The sequence below is a fragment of the Artemia sp. Qi Xiang Cuo genome, chromosome 5 (assembly GCF_049724085.1).
Source record: "Artemia sp. Qi Xiang Cuo chromosome 5, ASM4972408v1, whole genome shotgun sequence".
Classification (NCBI taxonomy): Eukaryota; Metazoa; Arthropoda; class Branchiopoda; order Anostraca; family Artemiidae; genus Artemia; species Artemia sp. Qi Xiang Cuo.
Window position 1 is genome coordinate 81,650,916 of NC_142798.1, and position 19,263 is coordinate 81,670,178.

Below are 19,263 nucleotides of genomic sequence, written 5' to 3' on the forward strand. Positions count from 1 at the left end.
CCTACGGTCTATCATCCGACATATCACATCGCATGTCTCACCAAATGTGCTTGTTCTTGAAATATGCTTTAGATCAGCTTTGTTTAAATGTAAGCCATAAAAGTGTTAAGCTATAAACGCATGCTTAAATGTAAGTTTGAATGCAAGCTGTAAAAGTGTTTGTGCAAAAATAACGTAAACTCAAGCTGCAGTAATTTGAATTTACCAACGAAGGAACACTGAACTTACTCCTTTATCCTATACTTTAGATAAAATTTTGCTTGAAGAAAGCAAATGTAGAGACAAAATTTGACACCAATTGTCGCTTTGTTGATTCGTACCACCCGCAAATGGATCTACAATTTGCTTAAAACTTGCTTTAAAATTTGATATGGAACTGCATTTAAATAAATCGAACATAGTTAAATAGAGAGCCAGCATTGTACCCCTAGGAATTCCCCAAGAAAATTCTTCCCGGAAAACTCCTGCGGATCCCCATCCCCTCTTCCCGAATAATTCTCCCTCTCTATGGAAAATTACTCCACACACAAAATTGAGCAGCCAGAGAGAAAGTACAAAATAGGTACCTCAAATGTCGATCAGATCTCTTAAGGGATAAAAAAAGAACAAGGTACCTAAAACGGTTTTAGGACATGAGGCCGATTGGTCTCCAATCATTTCGACTAATAAAAATGGACTGGAGCTCTCAATTAACGATCAAATGAGCATTTTCTGAAGTTTCTACGACACGAGGGGGAGGCTGGGGATGAGCAAGGGTTAGCCCCTCTCCTATGCAGGATAAATTCTGCTAATTCTGGGGTTTAGTGTTACTCTTTACTTTCATAATAACAGCGTAGAACAGAAATACTCCCAGAAATCAAGAGGATTAAATATCAATTTCTAACTCCTTTACCACCCCTTCTTTAGAACTAATTCTTTATTTACCTAGTGGCTCAATGAGAGTTAGGATGTTTTGACAGTAATTTACACCCTTTGAGGAATCTGACCCCCTCCAAAGTTTATCTGACAACCCCTCTAATGAAAATTTACATCCTGATAATAAGCAACATTTATAGCTTACAGCCCTTATCCCGGAGGCTGAAAGAGGAATTGCCGAGGCCAGAGGAATGGTTATTTAACCTCTGGACAATATTGAACAAAATGGCTATCACAAAATTTTGATCGGATGCGTTTGGGGAAAATGGGGGGGGGGGAATTATCCGGGTGCTAACTTTCCACGGGAGGGGTGATTTTCTGGGGAGAAGTTTCTCCAATGGGAATTTTCCACAGGGGGGGGGGGGTCGGGGGAAGGAAAGAATTTTCCACAGGGGGATTTTCCGGTGTTGAATTTTTAGGAAGAATTCCCCAGGAGAAAAATCATAGACCCAGTTAAATAAAACAACAATTTTTAACTAATTTTGGCTCTACGGATGTGGAATTTATGAAAATAGCCCAAGAGCTTTTTCCTCTGTGATAGGCTTCAAGCTTGCGGGACACGTAGGAAGGGCCAAATAGAGCGTAATAAAGAAAAAAAAACCGATCTGAAGTGTGATTAACTTTTTATTTGATAATTCAAACAAAAAGTGCCCACGATTTTGGCAAATTTGGGTTTTCTACGGGAGAGTGACCTCAAATCGCTTCCTCTGGGCACCTCCTCAAATAGGCTTAGAATCGTTGTGTTTTAAAGCATCAATTTTGCTTTAGAAGTCAGTTGTATTTCAGAAAAAAAATTATATATTGTAATAGGTGAGAATAGTTATAATAAATTAAAGTAATAATTCACATGAATATAGATTCGGCTTTGCAGAAGATTAATTTAAAAAAAAATTTTCCACAAAATAAGTTTTTCAAAGAAAAGTAAAGAACTCCATTAAACCAAAAATGAGCAAAAAAAAAAAATCAAACAATATACCAAGCGTGAAACTACAATAGATAAGCATCAATAAATAAATGAAACCCAATACGGAAAGAAATTACAATAAATAACCGAGTCAAACTCAAAACGAGCAAAAATTAACACAAGTTGGGCGCAAAACGCCTATGCCTTCCCAAGGCTTGAACAAAATTTGCACTTTGCTGAAAAAAATACAAATGAACGTCCATTCTCACTTTAATATACATTTACTGGTATTTAATAATCAAAATAATAATATTATTTGATTTATTAGTACCGATATTTAGTAATCAAAATGCTAAAATTATTTGATTTATTGAAGTTATGAAAGTAAAAACATTTATATTTTTTTCAGTAAAGTGCAAATGACGATTTGATACACTGAATTCAACTAATCTCTTGTTAAGGCAAAAGAGCACTGTTTTTCAACATCAAGTAAAGAGAAGATGTAAAAGTAAAAAACAGAAAGCAGCTGCTACAAATTAAGAATCTAAATAAAAGCGAACAGAAAATGCTATGAACGATGATGTTATGCTTAAGACACTGAAATAATGATCAATAACTGTCGTCTTATAACAACTATCTCAAACAGTATAACAACTTATTCATGAGGTGAATGAAATAGTTAGCGACATGCGAAATGGAGCAGCTTACCTGTGATTCTTCCAGATTTTGTGTCATTAATAAATAGTTGTCTTAAAAAAGGGGAATTCCCTGATCATTTTAAGAAAGCCAGAAGTGTATCTTTGTATAAAGGTGGTGATCGAAGTGATTTCAATAACTATAGACCGAATTCACTCCTACTGATTTTATCGTGGATTTTCGAAAAAATATATATACGAATAAATGAATTTCTGGAAAAAATATTTTTTTTTACAAGAACCAATTTCGATTTAGGAGAGGTTTTTCAACGGAGCAGGCTATACAGTTTCTGACAACTACAATAAATGATGCACTTGATGACAAGCTTAAAGCTGCAACTATTTTTTGGATATCCTCAAGGTATTTGATACCATAGACCATGAGATCCTGTTGAAGAAACTGGAAATGTTGGAATCAGAGGAAACGCCCTAAAGATTCTTGCTTCGTTTTCGAGGAGACGATCACTATATGAAAGAGTGAAAGAAGCTGAGTCGGGAGATTTTCTATTAAACTGCGGAGTATCCCATGGCTTCCCTCTTGGCCCCTTGCTGTTCATGATTATATAAATGATCTTCAATGCGCACTCTCTGAGCTGGTGACGGATTTGAGTGAACAGACTGCAAATTCGAAACCAAGAAAATCACTTGTTCTTTTTGCTGACGACACCAACCATTCAGTTAAGGCACTCACTGATAGTCAACTTTTGTTCTTAATGAAAGAAGATTTGATCCGCATAGAGAGATGGATGAGACTTAACAAGCTCAAAATTAATTACAACAAGTCTGCCTTTATTGTTTTTGGGAGATCGGCAAACTATTACCCGTGGCCGAAAGAACTTGGTATTGGTTAATTGGTAATAACATGAAGAAAAATTTTGGAACCTTAAGGCGTTCTGAAAGATGAAGCAGTATGTTTTCCAGAACAACTTTCAGTGCTTATTCTTGAATATTGTAAGAAATCTAGGATTCTTAAAAAAACTGAAATACCAGTTTTCTCAAAGTGTTGTGGCTGGTTTATTTTTCACTAATACATCTATACTTATTGTATTGTTTTTCGATATGGTCTAATACATTTTCGACCCACCTTAAGCAGTTCCGGCCACTACAAAACCAAGTGATGAGAGCAATATTTGCGGTTGAGAGCCGAACTTCTGCATTATTCTCGTGTCCAAATACTCCCGTTCTCTGGATTAAGTAAGTTTTATAATTTTTTGTTTATGTTTGGTATTATTAATCATATTGTTCCATTTTGCTTTTGGAATATGTTTTCTACTGCTGCGGATTTTCACAGTTATGCAAATAGACAAGTAAGCCAGTACGGGAGACCATTGAAGGTGTCGACAAGGTTGGTATTTTTCAGTTGCCATGCTCTTCCAGTGCTGAGGAATGAGCTGCCTTCTTTGTTGATAAATTGGTTAGATAGGACTAATTTCCGTTGCCAGTTGAGACGTCATTGCCTGTATGAGTATGAGTTTTGATATATTTTTTTTCGAGCAGAATTATAATGCTGTGTTGATATGTTGGTAGTTGGAAGATGTGGTAACCCGATACATATATGTAATGTAGAGTATTCTAGGACTAGCCATACAAACCCAGAATACTGGGCTTCGTGATTTTTTTTTGTATATACTAGTTATGTAATAAAGATCTCCATTTATTAAAAAAAAACCAAAAGACTAGAGTATCATTTGCGTTTTCCTGAAAACTAACTTCAATTCTTTAATCAAATATTCGGTTAATCCAGAATGAGTTGTTTATAAAATCACAAAATTCAACTTTTGTAATAGAAGAGAAAACTGTTCAGAACATAACTTTTTCAACTATTGACACTTATGCATTCTGGGTACCTGAGAGGGGTTGCAACACCCCTCATTTTTGTGGTAGAGGGAGTTACTATGGTAGAGTTACTGTTACTGTGGTAGAGGTAGATGTACTGTGGGTTATTACCATGGAGAGTTACCGTGGTAGAGGAGAATAGCAAAGGGAGTTACTTACTATGGACAGAAACCACGTGTGTCTGGACAACCTCATGGTTTCTTTGAGCTTGACAAGTGTAATTACCAGAGTGGTGCAACTGAAGTTTCATTAGGTACAGCGAACCGTCTGAAAACACTCTTATGTCTTCATCGCCAAGGGTGCTAAGATCAACCCCATGTCTTCTCCAGACAATGGGCGGTGCAGGAGATCCTGTTATATCACAGCGAATTTGAACATTGTCTCTAACTCTTGCGGTGATGTGGTTGATCTCCAACGACTTCTCAAGGGTTACTACAGAAACACCTAAAAGAAGACAATAGTGAAGCTCAAGCGTTTATAATCGTATATGCTGCACCTTAAATAAAAAAAAAAAAAAAAAAAAAATTAAAACCAAAAGACTAAGACCAAAACATTGATATTAATTTTCAACCTCCATAATTTTATGCCCATCGGTATTTTTGGTCACTTTTAACCAATCATGAGAAAATATAGTACCGTAGTCATTGACAGAACTTGGAATGAGAAAGGAGGGTCGCAACTCTTTCTCCAAAACGATTACAATATGCTTTTTGATTATATGGACACCTTTGATGGCTGAACTGCATTAAAATTAAGAATTTGAGTGTAAAAAATACAAAAAGACCAACCAAGCTTTGTGTTCTTTATAGTCACTAAAATTTTTGAATAGGAACAATATAACCATATATAATATAGCCATAATATAAACATATAACCATAATTAAAACAGCAACAAGTAAAACAGCAATTAGTAAACTGCTGTAAATATAACCATAAGTAAAACAGCTAAGGCTATTGAAAACACTTTTTGTTCCTTTTTCTTACTTAAGTTTCGTGAAAAAAAAACATAATCAATTGGGTGTCCATATTCAGGTTGTTTCTCGGTGTGTATATTTCCCGGGTTCGTTGTTTGTCCCTTCTATATACGTCCCTTTTAGTATCATAAAAGAAAACCATTCAGGTCGTGAGTTTGTTTCCCGGCTGTTTCTTGGCGCGGTCATTTCCTGGCCTGTATTGTGCTTCCCATTTATCAACTCATAAGAAAGAACATGTCAGGCTGTGTGTACATTTCAGGTTGTGCACTCAAAATCTGATATAGTAACAACGGTGAGTAGCAATAAAGAGCTAAGGAATAATTTGACTGGTCAAGAAATGTGACAAATGAAGTCACACAAAGAAGCAATTACTATAAACCGACGACCATAGAGTGCTTTTTTGGTGACTGATTTTCATAATTTGTAGCAATTTAATTTTATTTATCTAGTTTTAGTTTAGTTTAATCTTATTTATAGGTGTTTATTGTATTAATTTGATTGGTTGTATAGCTACATTTTTTGGTCTATAAATAGAGTTTTAGTAATTGAAAGGCGAATCTAGACGCACATTTTATCGAGTTAACCTAGTTTTGAAAAGAAACAAAGCCAAAGTTCTAGCTTTGATTGTAATAAAAAGCCCTTAACCTTCAATGTAACCTATTATAAAATAAAAAAAGACAGTCGAAGTTTTTTTTCGACTGGACGTAATCATCAGCATTAAAACTGAGAACTAACAGAAATTATTCTCTATATGAAGAGGGCTGCCCCCTACACAACCCCTCGTTCGCTACGCTAAAGTTTTCTTAATTTAAAAAAAGCGCCTTATTCCAAATCAACAGCCCCTGTATTTCAGCAATCGTTTTTAAAGTAAAGTCAAACTTTAGTGTTAAAGAGCGAAGAGAGGGCAGCCTTTCTCACATACGGAATAATTTCTATTCGTTTTAAGTTTTAATGTTGCTCCTTATTTTCAGTTGAAAAACTTTTCCAAATTATTCCGTTTTCCAAATTAAACCTAGGCCTAATAAATATAGGATGTAGGAGGTAGGATACCAATCTGCTGATGTAGTTTATATATCCATGGTTTTAAATTCATTGGTAGCATTCCGCTTTTTCAGATGTTCTGCTTAATAATTGAAATGTTGGATTGTTATTGAAATTTTGGAAAAAATTCGAACATTTTGTCAATTCTTTTTTTTCTGGGTGAACCCAGATCATATACGTAATAATTTCTGTTAGTTTTAAGTTTTGATGTTGCTCCTTACTTTCAATTGAAAAACTTGTTTTTTTTTATTTAATTTCTGATCGTTTCTTTTAAGTAATGCAGGGAAATCCGGTGCCCCCTTCATAGCAATGGCCCTTCCCCCATGAACCTTTCCTCCATGGAAAGATCCTTCCACGTAACCCCCGACCCTACCCCCAACCCCCTACCAGAAAATAATCCCGTTTGAAAACGTCTGTATACTTCCCAATAACCAATACTATATGTAAACATTGGGTAAAGTTCATGCCTTTCAGCCCTTCCCCCGGGGACTGTGGGGAATTAAGCCATCCTAAAAGACATAGTTATTATATTTTCGACCATGCTGAACAAAATGGCTATCCTCAAAATTTTGTTCGGGTAACTTTGGGAAACAATGAGCGTGGGAGGGGGCCTAGTTGCCCTCCATTTTTTTGATCATTTAAAAACAGCACTAGAACTTTTAATTTCCGTTTGAATGAGCCCCCCCCCCCTCACGATATTCTAGAACCACTGGGTCGATACGATCACCCCTGAAGAAAAAAACACGTATCCGTGATCTTTCTTCTGGCAAAAAATACAAAATTCTTCTTTTTGGCAGATAGGAGCTTGGAACCTCTACAGTAGGGTTCTCTGATACGCTGTTTGATTTTTAATGCTGAATTTTGGCTTGAAGGAAAGGAGTATTTTGTTCGTATGGATAGAAATCACGCGTGACTTTTGATCACCTACGCAGCTGAAGCCATCGCGACCTCTACAATAGGATTCTCTGCAATATTACCATTTAAAACCACTGGAAACAAAATCCTAGTTGCACTCCCCCCCCCCAGGGATTTCCTGGTGAAGCTCATGATTTCACCTCTGTCCCGAAAGATAGGTAAATGTAATATTTTATGCTATATACATAAAGATTGTCGTAATGACATTGTTACAACCTCCCCACCCTAGCATCGATAATATAGGCGTAAACCAAAAATATACCCGGGGATTTAGATGGATCAGACGTCAATTTTTACCACCTTCTCTTCCCCAAAACTTATTATACCTTTATCTGAAGGCTAAATGAAATTTAGGATATTTGGGCATTAAAATGCTCACTTTGAAGCATCTCTCCCTCGCCATCTATAAAATGGCCCATCCTCCCTCCCCCACCATAGGTGGTGTGCACTGACGCATCAATTTGTATAGTCTTATGAAATACAATACAAATCATTTTAGCTAAATGAAGCTTTACAATAAATATAAGAAATATTTTTCTGTAATAAGAAGGGAGGTATCACCCCGCAGTACCCTTATTCAAGCCAAGTCTAAATGAAAGGAGTTGAGAGATAAAGTCATTCTCCCTCCCCCATACCTTTTTTTATATTTATCTGAAGGCTCAAGGAGGGTTAGACAATTTAGGATTGAAATGCGTTCTTTTAGGTACCTGTTCTTTCCCTCCACACAATGATCAACTGTTTTTCCTTCATAATAGCTGATGCACAATTAGCTAAAATATAGCTGATACATCACTAAACACAATTTTATGAAAAATCAAGCGAATTAACTTAGTTAAATCAAGTATTAAGATAAATGTCCATTTTAATCATTTATCTTGTATTAATTAAAAAAAAAACTTTCCGAAAAATAAGTTTTTCAAAGAAAAGTAAAGGCCATTTTAAACTTAAGCTCAGCAGATACAAATACCTGTTAAAATTCAAATTCAAAACGACAAGAAATTGCTATTAAAGAATAAATTAAGCCCAAAACGAACAGAAATTAAATAAACAATCATAGCAAAAAACATACAACAAGTAATAATATAAATGAATAAACAGATCTTAAAGCGAGTAATGCTTAGATTGAATATGAAAATCAAGCTTAAAACGAAAAAAAGTGTTTTGCTATTGAAGTATAAACTTAAAACGAACAGAAATTATATAAGCAATCAATGCAGACAAACATACAATAGATATTAATGTAAATTAATAAATAGATCTTAAAACAAGTGAAGCTTAAATTGAATATGCAAATCAAGTTTGATTCGAACAAAAACACTACAAACAAGAGTTCGGGTATCGCCTCCTTCTCTCACTGTAAAAGTTTAAAACCTACTGCGTCATTGGCGTTTTACTGAAAACCAATTTTATTATAAATAATCTTTTTGTACCTAGTATTGAAAATAAACAATAAAATTATAGTAAAATTTTGAACTGATGAGCTTTTAGTACTTAATATCATTATGCATCAAATATTCAGTTTAATTTATTAGTTCTTTCTAGAGTTGTTCAAGACGAATATAGTTTCACTACAAACAAGAGTTTGGTTATTGCCCCCTTTCTTAACTGTAAAAAAAAACTAAAAGCCTTCTGCGGTATTGGCGCTTCTCTGAAAACGAATTGTATTACAAATATTTTCTTTTCCAGTTCATACAGCATTGAAAATAAAAATAAAATTAGAGCAAAATAAATTCTTGAACTGATGGATCTCTCAACAAATAATATCATTATATATCAAAAATTCAATTTGATATTGTGCATAATTTCCAAGACTGTTCAAGACGCACATAGTTTTCAGTAAAGTGACAATGACGCAGGAGGTTTTAAACTTTTACAGTGAGAGAAGGAGGCGATAGCAAAACTCTTGTTTGTAGTGATTTTTGTTCGTTTCAAGCTTGAATTGCATATTCAATTTCAGTTTCACTCGTTTCAAGATTTATTTATTCATTTACATTAATATTTATTGTATGTTTGTTTGCATTGATTGTTTATTTAATTTCTGTTCGTTCAAAGTTTCATTTATACTTCAATAGCAAAGTATTTTTTTTCTGTTTAAGCTTGATTTTCACATTCAATCTAAGCATTACTCGCTTTAAGATCTATTTATTCATTTATATTATTACTTGTTGTATGTTTTTTGCTATGATTGTTTATTCAATTTCTGTTCGTTTTGGGTTTCGTTTATTCTTTAATAGTAATTTCTGGTCGATTTGAGTTTGAATTTTAACAGGTATTTGTATCTGCCGAGCTTAAGTTTAAAATGGCCTTTACTTTTCTTTGAAAAACTTATTTTTCGGAAAGTTTTTTTTTATTAATTCTTGTTCGTTTTTGATTGCAAAAAGTTTCAAGTTTTTAAAAGTTCCTTGTTTCAAAATCAAACTGTTGAAAAAAATATCAAATCTTCATCAAAGCATCAAAACTGGTATCAAAGTAAGAACATCAAAGTGAAAAAGTTCGCCCCTTTGAAATGAGCCCCCTTTGAAGTTTATACGAAGACCCTTCTATATGAAGTGCGTCTGGGAAAAAATAAATGAAGCGTTGGGGAGGGTAGCTGCCCTCCGATCATTACCATACGACGCACTTCTATATGAAGTGCGTCTGGGAAAAAATAAATGAAGCGTTGGGGAGGGTGCTGCCCTCCGATCACTTTTTAATCTTAAAAACTGAATTACAACTTTCAGTGTCCTCTATTAAGTTTATACGAGCATCCCTTCCATGACAACCACATATGCCCCCAGGGCATAACTACAACGCCTACCCTCGGGCCCTGGGGTTTGTGTTGACACCGAAGTTTTGTTACCTGAGCTTTGAACTATTTGTAACAAAATGTATATCTCAAACTTTTTATCTGATGCATTTAGGGCGTGAAGGGGGGGGGCTAGTTGCCTTCCAATCTCTTTTGACTCTTAAAAAGTGAACGAGAACTTTCAATTTCCATCAAATGAACCCTCTCCGAAGTTTATACAAGCTTCCCTTCTATACAAACGATATATGCCCCCAGAGCATTATTTACAACGCCTGCCTCCGGGCCATGGGGGGTTGCGTCGACACAGGAGTTATTCTTGTCTGACCTTTGAATTATTTTTAATCAAGTGGCTAATTTAAAAATTTTATCGGATAGGCTTGGGGAAAAAGGGGTGTGTGGGAGGGGGGGGTAGTTGCCCTCGGATATCTTTTGATTCTTAAAAAGTAAGCTAGAACTTTCAGTTTCCAATCAAATGAGCCCTCTCTGAAGTTTATACAAGCATCCCTTTCATAAGAACCATACACACCCCACGGACAACAATTACAACGCCTACCCTCTGGGCCCTGGGGGTTGTGTTGATACTGGAGTTTTGTTATCTAATTTTTGAACAATTTAAAAAAAAACTGGCTATCTAAAAATTTCTAGCAGATGGGTTTGAGAGAAAAAGGACATGGGGGGCTAGTTGCCCATAAATCTCTTTACTCTTAAAGAGTGAACTAGAACTTTCAATTTCCAATCAAATGAGCCCTCTATGAAGTTTATACGACCATCCCTTTCATAAGAACCATACATGCCCTTAGCGCATAACTTAGAACGCCTTCTTCCGGGCCCTTGGGGGTTGTATGGACACCGAAGTATTTTTATCCGATCTTTGAACTATTTTTTTTAGCAAAATTTCTACCTAAAAAATTTCATCAGATGGGTTTGGAAAAAACAGGCGTGTCTGGGGGGGGGGGGGGCTAGTTGCCCTTGGATCTTTTTTGACTATTAAAAAATGAACTCGAACTTTCAATTTGAAATCAAATGAGCCCTCTCTGAAGTTTATACGAGTATCCCTTTCATAAGAACCATATATGCCCCAGGGCATAACTTACAACGCCTGCCCTCGGGCCCTGGGGGGGTGTGTCGACACCCAAGTTTTTGTTATCTAACTTTTGAACAATTTTTAACTTAATGGCTATCTCAAAATTTTTATCGGATGCATTCGGGAAAAAATGGGCGTGGAGGGGGTGGGGGCTAGTTGCCCTCTAATCTCTTTTGACTCTCTAAAACTGAACTAGAACTTTCAATTTCCAATCAAATGAGCCCTCTCTGAAGTTCTTACGAACATCCCTTCCATAAGAACCATATATTTCCCCAGGGCATAACTTAAAACGCCTGCCTTCGGGCCCTGAGGGGCTGTGTCGACCCCGGAGTTTTCGTTATATGGTCTTTGAACTATTTTATAAAAATTGCTATTTTAAAGTTCTTATCAGATGGGTTTGAGAAAAAAGGGTGTGGAATGGGGGGGGGACTAGGTGCCCTCGAATCTTTTTTGACTTTTTAAAAGGAGAACTAGAACTTTCAATTTCCAATCAAATGAGCCATCCTTGAAGTTTATACAAGCATCCCTTCCATAAGAACCATATATGCCCCCAGACGTAATTTGCAACGCCCCGGGTCCTGGAGGATCGTTTTAACCCTGGAATTTTTTATATCTGAACTTAGAGCTATTTTAACAAAGTGGTTATCTAAAATTTTTTATTGCATGCATTTGGGAAAAAAAGGGCGTGGAGGGGAGGGGGGGGGGTTACCCTCCAATATATTTTGACACTTAGAAAGTGAACTAGAACTTTCAATTTCCAATCAAATGAGCCCTCTATGAAGTTTATACGAACATCCCTTTCATAAGAACCATACATACCCTTAGGGCATAACTTAGAACGCCGTCTTCCGGCCCCTGGGGAGTTGTATGGACACCGGAGTTTTTTTTATCCGATCTTTGAACTATTTTTTTTTAGCAAAATTTCTACCTCAAAATTTTCATCAGATGGGCTTGGAAAAAGCAGGCGTGGGGCGGGGGGCTAGTTGCCCTCGGATCTCTTTTGACTACTTAAAAGAGAACTCGAACTTTCAATTTCAAATCGATTGAGCCCTCTCTGAAGTTTATACGACTATCCCTTTCATAAGAACCATACATGCCCCAGGGCATAATTTACAACGCCTACCCCCCGGCCCTGGGGGGTTGTGGCGACACCCGAGTTTTTGTTATCTAACTTTTGAGCAAATTTTAACGTAATGGCTATCTCAAAAATTTTAATGAATGCATTCGGGAAAAAATGGGCGTGGGGGGGGGGGGGCTAGTTGCCCTCCAATCTCTTTTGACTCTCAAAAACTGAACTAGAACTTTCAATTTCCAATCAAATTATCCCTCTCAGAAGTTTTTACGATCATTCCTTCCATAAGAACCATATATGCCCTATGTCCCCAGGGCGTAAACTACAACGCCTGCCCTCGTGCCCTGGGGGGCTGTGTCGACCCCGGAGTTTTCGTTATATGGTCTTTCAACTATTTTTTAAAAATTGCTATTTTAAAGTTCTTATCAGATGGGTTTGAGAAAAAAAGGTTACGAGAGGGGGGGTGGGCTAGGTGCCCTCGAATCTCTTTTGACTTTTAAAAAGGGGAACTAGAACTTTCAAATTCCAATCAAATGAGCCCTCCTTGAAGTTTATACAAGCATCCCTTCCATAAGAACCATATATGGACCCAGGGCATAACTTACAACGCCTGCCCCCAGGCCCTGGAGGGTTGTGCTGACACTAGAGTTTTTGATGTATTAACTTCGAACTATTTTAACAGAATCGTTATCAAAAAATTCTTATCGGATGCATTTGGGAAAAAAGGGCGTGGAGGGGGGGGGTTACCCTCGAATATATTTTGACACTTAGAAAATGAACTAGAACTTTCAATTTCTAATCAAATGAGCCCTCTCTAAAGTTGATATGATCATTCCTTCCATAAGAAGCATGTATGCCCTAATGGCACAGCTGATAACCTTTACCCTCTGAAGACCTTGGGGGGAGTGCCATAATCAATGATATAACTCTCAGAACTTTCAAATATATTAAACAAAATCGCTATCTCAAAACTTTGATTGGATGTGTTTGGGGAAATGGTGGGCGTGGAAGGGGGTTAGTTGCCTTCCAATCACTTTCAACTATTAAGAAGGGCACTAGCCATTTTAATTTCCAATCGAATGAGCCCTTTTTCAAGTTTCCACGACAAAGCGTTCTATAGATACCTTATATACCCCCAGGACATAACTTATAACCCTCGCCCTGAGGGCTGTGGAGAGTTTTTCATCCTCAAACACCTAATTCCCAGAATCTTCAACCACGTTGAACAAAATGGCTATTTCAAAACGTTGATTGGATGTGTTTCGGGAAAAGGTGGGCGTAAGAGAGGGGTTAGTTGCCCTCTAATCACCTCCGACTATTAAAAAGGGCACTAGCCCTTTGAATTTCCAATCGAATGAGACCTTTTTGTAAGTTATGCCCCCAGGGCATAACTTACAACCCTTGCCGTGAGGGCTGTGGGGGAGTATCCTCCTCACAAGAATAATTTCTATCTGGTAATCAACTAAGTAGAACAAAATGGCTATCTCAAAATTTTGATTGGATGTATTTGGGGAAATGGTGGGCGTAGAAGGGGTTTTCGTTGCCTTCCAATCACTTTTGACCCTTAAAAAGGGCACTAGAACTCTCGATATATGAAGTGCCTCTGGTAAAAAAATAAAAAATAATAAAACAATGGAGGCGTATGGCCTTTACTATAGCCAACGCTATAGCGTTGCCTCTGATAGACTAAGTGACTTTCCAGGAACGAATGCTGCACCACGCGGCGTTACCTTCTCTGCAACTAGGAAGCTCAATAAACAGTTCTTTGATACTTTTAAATCGATTGGCTCTCTCAGAATTATCAATCGGAAGTAACTTGGCCCTCTTTGGGGCAAAATTGTGGCTTGGTGCAACAAAATGGCAGAAAACATCACTTTCACGTTGCACAGTCTTTTTGCTCACTTGAAAAGAGCAGTAGAACGTTTAATTTCCGTTCGAATGAGCCCTCTCCCGATCGACCAGGACCACTGTCTCGAACGGATGCCCCCTGGGGAAAAAACAACGAATGTACACGCACCGGTGAACTTTTTCTGGAAAACAAAAAAATGCAAAGCTCCACATTTTTATAGTAATGTGCTTAAAACATCTAGAAAAATTAACAAACAAACACGCATTAGTAATCTTTTTCTTGAAAAAGGAAAAACTCCAAATTTTTGTAGAAACGAACTTAAAATATCTACAGTTTATATCTACATTCTATGATATGGTTAACTTAATGGCATGGTTTTTATCAAGTTTGCTTGACTTTTGGCGCGTGCCCCCCTTTTTTTCGAAAATCCGGCAAATCTTCTCAGGCTCATAACTTTAGACGGGTTTCAAGAGTAAATACTCTTACACAAGAGTAATGTGATAAAAAGCGAAATTTTTCATAATAGTTCGAAAACGGAGAAGCTTATTTATTCACATTTAAATAAGTCTTAAACAATAAAATGTTCAATTCAATTTCTTTTAAAGGGAATTGGCTGATAAAACACTATGAATCAGTAACTGGCTGCATTTATTTTACTTTATTTGATTTCAGGGATGGATCCAGGGATTGGGGTGGGGGTGACTGCCTCCCCCCCCCATGGCGTAGAAAAAAATTTCTGTCATTACATTTCTGTGACTCGGGTGCAAGATCAACGCTTGGATCAACAAATGTTTGAAAAGGATCCGACAACACTTGATCTGCCCACCTTAAGTGTGTAGTCCAGAGTGTTTGGTGTCAGTCGAGCACTGTATATAAATAATAGATATATTATATTAATAGATAAATTATATATAATATATTAGATATATTAATAGATATATTAACTATATACAGTGCACTCGAGCTTGCAAGGCATTTAGTAGCTAGTCAACTCGTAAATCATCGAAACTTGAAAAGTGTGAGTGTCAAAACCTGTTTTTTTTTTTTTTTTAGCAACTAAGCAAATGTTTTGAAATGTCCGCAACAGAAGACATACCTTAGGGTTAGTTGAGATTCTAGATGGGTTTGAACAGTATATTTTTTTGGATAATAATAACCAGATGGGATATTGATACAAAGACAGCAGTCAAATCTACACAACTTTTTTGGTTCAAAAGCTAGGCGATTGTAGTAGCGGTTTCAGGTCTCATTATCTGGGGGGAGGGAGTCAAGGTTTACCATAGGGTCTGGGTCCCTATTTTTTTAGAGGATTTTACAAATCTAAGTTTTTATATATAATAAAAACTATTATAAGTTTTTATAATAAAGCATAGACTTTTTGCAACAAAATCAACATGAAATAGTGACATAAAAATTACTTTTTTATATGAATGTCTTGTGATAAGGAAACAATAACGCATTTTGACTTTCATAAGAACACTTGTATAATTGGGTACAATTACATGATTTACGAATTTTTTAGGGTTTACGAAGTTATTTGCAGGGTCCATGTTTAAAACTGTAGCCTTTTCTGTCGAACTTTGCTAAGCAATTCTATGATTATGTTAGGTTTCTTTATGAGCTTTTCACTTTCTTCTCTTTCAATTGATAAAATTGAAATTTTTGTTAAGTGGTGTGTAGTCATTGTAGATCTCAGGTAGATTTTGCCCCTTTTTCCCCTAGTAGAAAAGCTTCCTTCAGCCACAGCGGTGGTTACGGGCAGAGTGTACTATTAAAGGGAACACACTTGGCAAGACTCCATGACATACCCCTCTGAACTCCAATGACGTCATACGACTTATCCTATTTCAAACGGACAGATGTGGAGCTTTGCGACAGGAACCAATGGGGGAATACCCACTTGTGACGTAATGACAGCTCACACCTTACGTAATTATTATGCAACACTGTCACGTAATACTTTTTTTCGCCCGAAACCCCCAAAGCGTTTTTTTATTAACTTAATGGCGGTACACACTTTATGCAAGGTCAGCGCATCTTACACATGGACACCGCATCCATCATTGCCAGATAATACCATTTTGATATTTATCGCCCAAAAGCCTCAAGACATTTTCTTTTTTCGGCGTTTCATTTTTTCGCTCTAACACCTTTCATTTTTTTCTTTTTCTATAGTTCTTGACCCCGCCAGACTTGAAAGGTCATTCCCTTCCATTGGTAGAACGCCCCAAGCAAGTCGTACATGAAACCATTTCTAGGATTTTGTATCTGGAATCATATTCTAAAATTAACCTTTGCATGACAGCTAAGATTCTCCATTTTTTGCACTCATTAGAAAGATGCGTTACTCTCGCAATTTGATACAGTCCAGAAGACATTTGCTCTCAAGATATTAATAACTACAAAACGAAAATGTATCGTTTCTTTACGTGGGATATTAGATTTCACACAATCGCGAAAATACACTCCCTCCCCCTGCCCCTCTAGCATGCAATACCGGAGGAATAGGGTTGATACTAGAAGCAAATTTAAGACATATTAAGAGCTTAAAAGGAAAATGTCCATTTCTTTGAGTACCTGATAGATTTTCACCTCTTCCATGGAATTTTTTTTTCATGTTTCCAACCAGGTTTTTAAACTCTAGCTCAACCCACAATGACATTACTTGACCCCCCGCCCCAAACCCATACAACACATCTCCACCAAGACATTTTTCAGGCTTTTCCTATTAAAAGTTATGTCTTTAAATCCCGTAATTCCTGTTTTTTGCAACCCAAGCCAATCATGATGCCCCACAATATACTTCACACCGCCATGGCATTTGACCCATGTGACACTAGCACCCCTCCCCCCACCCCATACTCTGGGTGACCTGATATTAGTGATATATTTAAACCATATTAGGAGATTTCTTTTAAGGACTTTTAGCGAAATGCACCGTTTCATTGAGTATTGTTAGATTTCCCTCCCCCTCTAGTTAAAAATTCATTTAACACCTCCCACCTCATCTTTAAGCTCTAGAGTATACTAGTCAATGACAATGCATACCACCTTGGCAAATTATGGATGATATTAAACACCCCCATGACATCGCTACATCACCCCTAAGACGTTTTTTAGGCATTCCCTAACAAAAATTATGCTTTTAAATCCCGTGATTCAAGTTTTTGCAACCCAAGCCTATCATGATACCCAACAAAACCCTCCACACCGCCTTGGGACCCCCACCCCTCACCATATGGCACCTGACCCTACCCCCGGGCAAGCTGATATTAGTGGTATGTTTAACCATATTCAGAGGTATTATTGAAAGACTTTCACCGAAAATATCCATTTCTTCGAGTGGGATGTTAGATTTCACAATATCCTAACAATCGATTTTACTCCCCACCTAGCATTCATTTTCAGAGGGCGCCATGATAATAGATGCAATTTTTAGGCATTATTGTGACTTATAAAAGGATAAAATATAAACAATGACATGCGTAATTTAAGGAAAGATGAGAGGAGAGGAGTCCATGGGAGGGGACCAATTTTTTCCGTCGCCAGCTCAACACTGCCTTTTTATTCATACATTTTTTTCTCGTTGCGCAAAGTGCTAATTTTCAAGTGTTTAATTTTAAAAATTTTTCTTATTTTTTTTTGTTTCCCTGTGGTGGCCCTCACTCCACTAGGGTACAGACCCGCTCGCTGGCCGCCTTTGAGGGAGGGTTCAGTCCACCTAGCGGTTTGTCTAAGTCCTTACGCAACCCAGGGCACATTTTTTCAGCCAAAATATCAAAACAAGCAAAGGGGGGAAAATTCTCTTTCGAGAAATTCTTGTTCCCACCATCCCGCACACTGCGGAAGAGTTAACTCAGTGTCTACTCATTCTGGGAGACGGAATCCGGACTTCAGCTAGGCGATAAAGGAGGTTAAAAAATGGTCTTGCTCGAGATAATTTAAAAAGTAGTAATAATAGGGATATTATCATTGAGTTTCTACGGTAACCCTCTGACATCACATCATCACTGTTTCTAGCGCTCAACTAGCGAGATTCCTACCTTTGGCACCCCACCCGGGATTTCAGGCGTTCTAATTTTTCTTCTTTGTTGGCATGATTCCAAGCCATTTTTGGTATATTTTTTTTCCAGAAGATTCCAAGGATTTCCATGACCAGGTCTAATATAAACGACGCTAGTGTATCTCCCATGCTAGACAAAAAGGAACCCAAGAGGGTCCAGCAAGGCACACACACACGAGTGCTGCGTAATAACGGCAGTGCATATCTTAAGCAATGTCACCTAATGGGAGAGGTCGGAAAATCATCTTGCGAGAACGGTAGATACCCAAACCGTTAAAAGGTATACTTAAAGCCCAGAGCGGAATGACACTGCGACACTGTTTTCACACTGTCACTAGCCCTCATCACCCCCTCCATCATCCAAATTGTACCAGTCCTCGTCCCCTTACGACATTTTCAACCTTTTTCGCCCCGAAAATAATCTAAAGAATCCATTAAACACTATATTTTTGAAAACAGAGAAGCCCCCCTTTATTTACTAGTGTTTGATACTCTAAGCATTTCACCTCAAAATGTTATGCTATTACTGCCTCTGTGACACACCTCTGTAATCGCACCATCTTTTCCAAAACACTTTTCAGGCATTTCTTGTTAAAAGTTTTACTTCAAGTCATTCATTCGGGTTTTCGCAAGCAATTCACGCCACAATACCACACTATAACTACTCTCTAGCATCCCTATGACACCAGTCATCATCATTGTAAGCGTCTTCTAACGTCTGAAACACACACACACAGATGCATACACACTCACAAAAAAAAACACACACAAAAATACACAAAAAACACATACACACGAAAACACACACAAACAAAAAAAACACACAAAAACAAACAAAGACATAGACACACACAAACAAACACACACACGAATACAAAAACACACACAAAAAAAGACACACACATAAACCCACACACACGCACAAAAAACACAAACAAACACAAAAACACATACACAAAAATACAGAAACACACACGCAGAAACACGCACAAAAAATACATAGACACACTCAAACACACACGCGCGCACACAAACAAAAAAAAAACAACAAAAAAACACACACAAAAACAAAAACAAAAACCATACACAAACAAAAAAAAAAACAAAAAAAAAAACAAAAAAACAAAGAC

The 19,263-nt window shown here is 37.1% G+C and overlaps 1 protein-coding gene across 1 annotated transcript in view; it reads right to left on the reverse strand.

Moving 5' to 3' along the window:
- The window catches only part of LOC148952619 (follistatin-related protein 5-like), a 183,543-nt gene that overhangs the window by 103,780 nt on the left and 60,500 nt on the right, over window positions 1–19,263 (reverse strand). Inside the window, exon 8 of the mRNA XM_089089239.1 lies at window positions 4,510–4,794. Coding sequence (XP_088945365.1) covers window positions 4,510–4,794 — 285 coding nt within the window. The remainder of the gene's footprint in view (window positions 1–4,509; window positions 4,795–19,263) is intronic.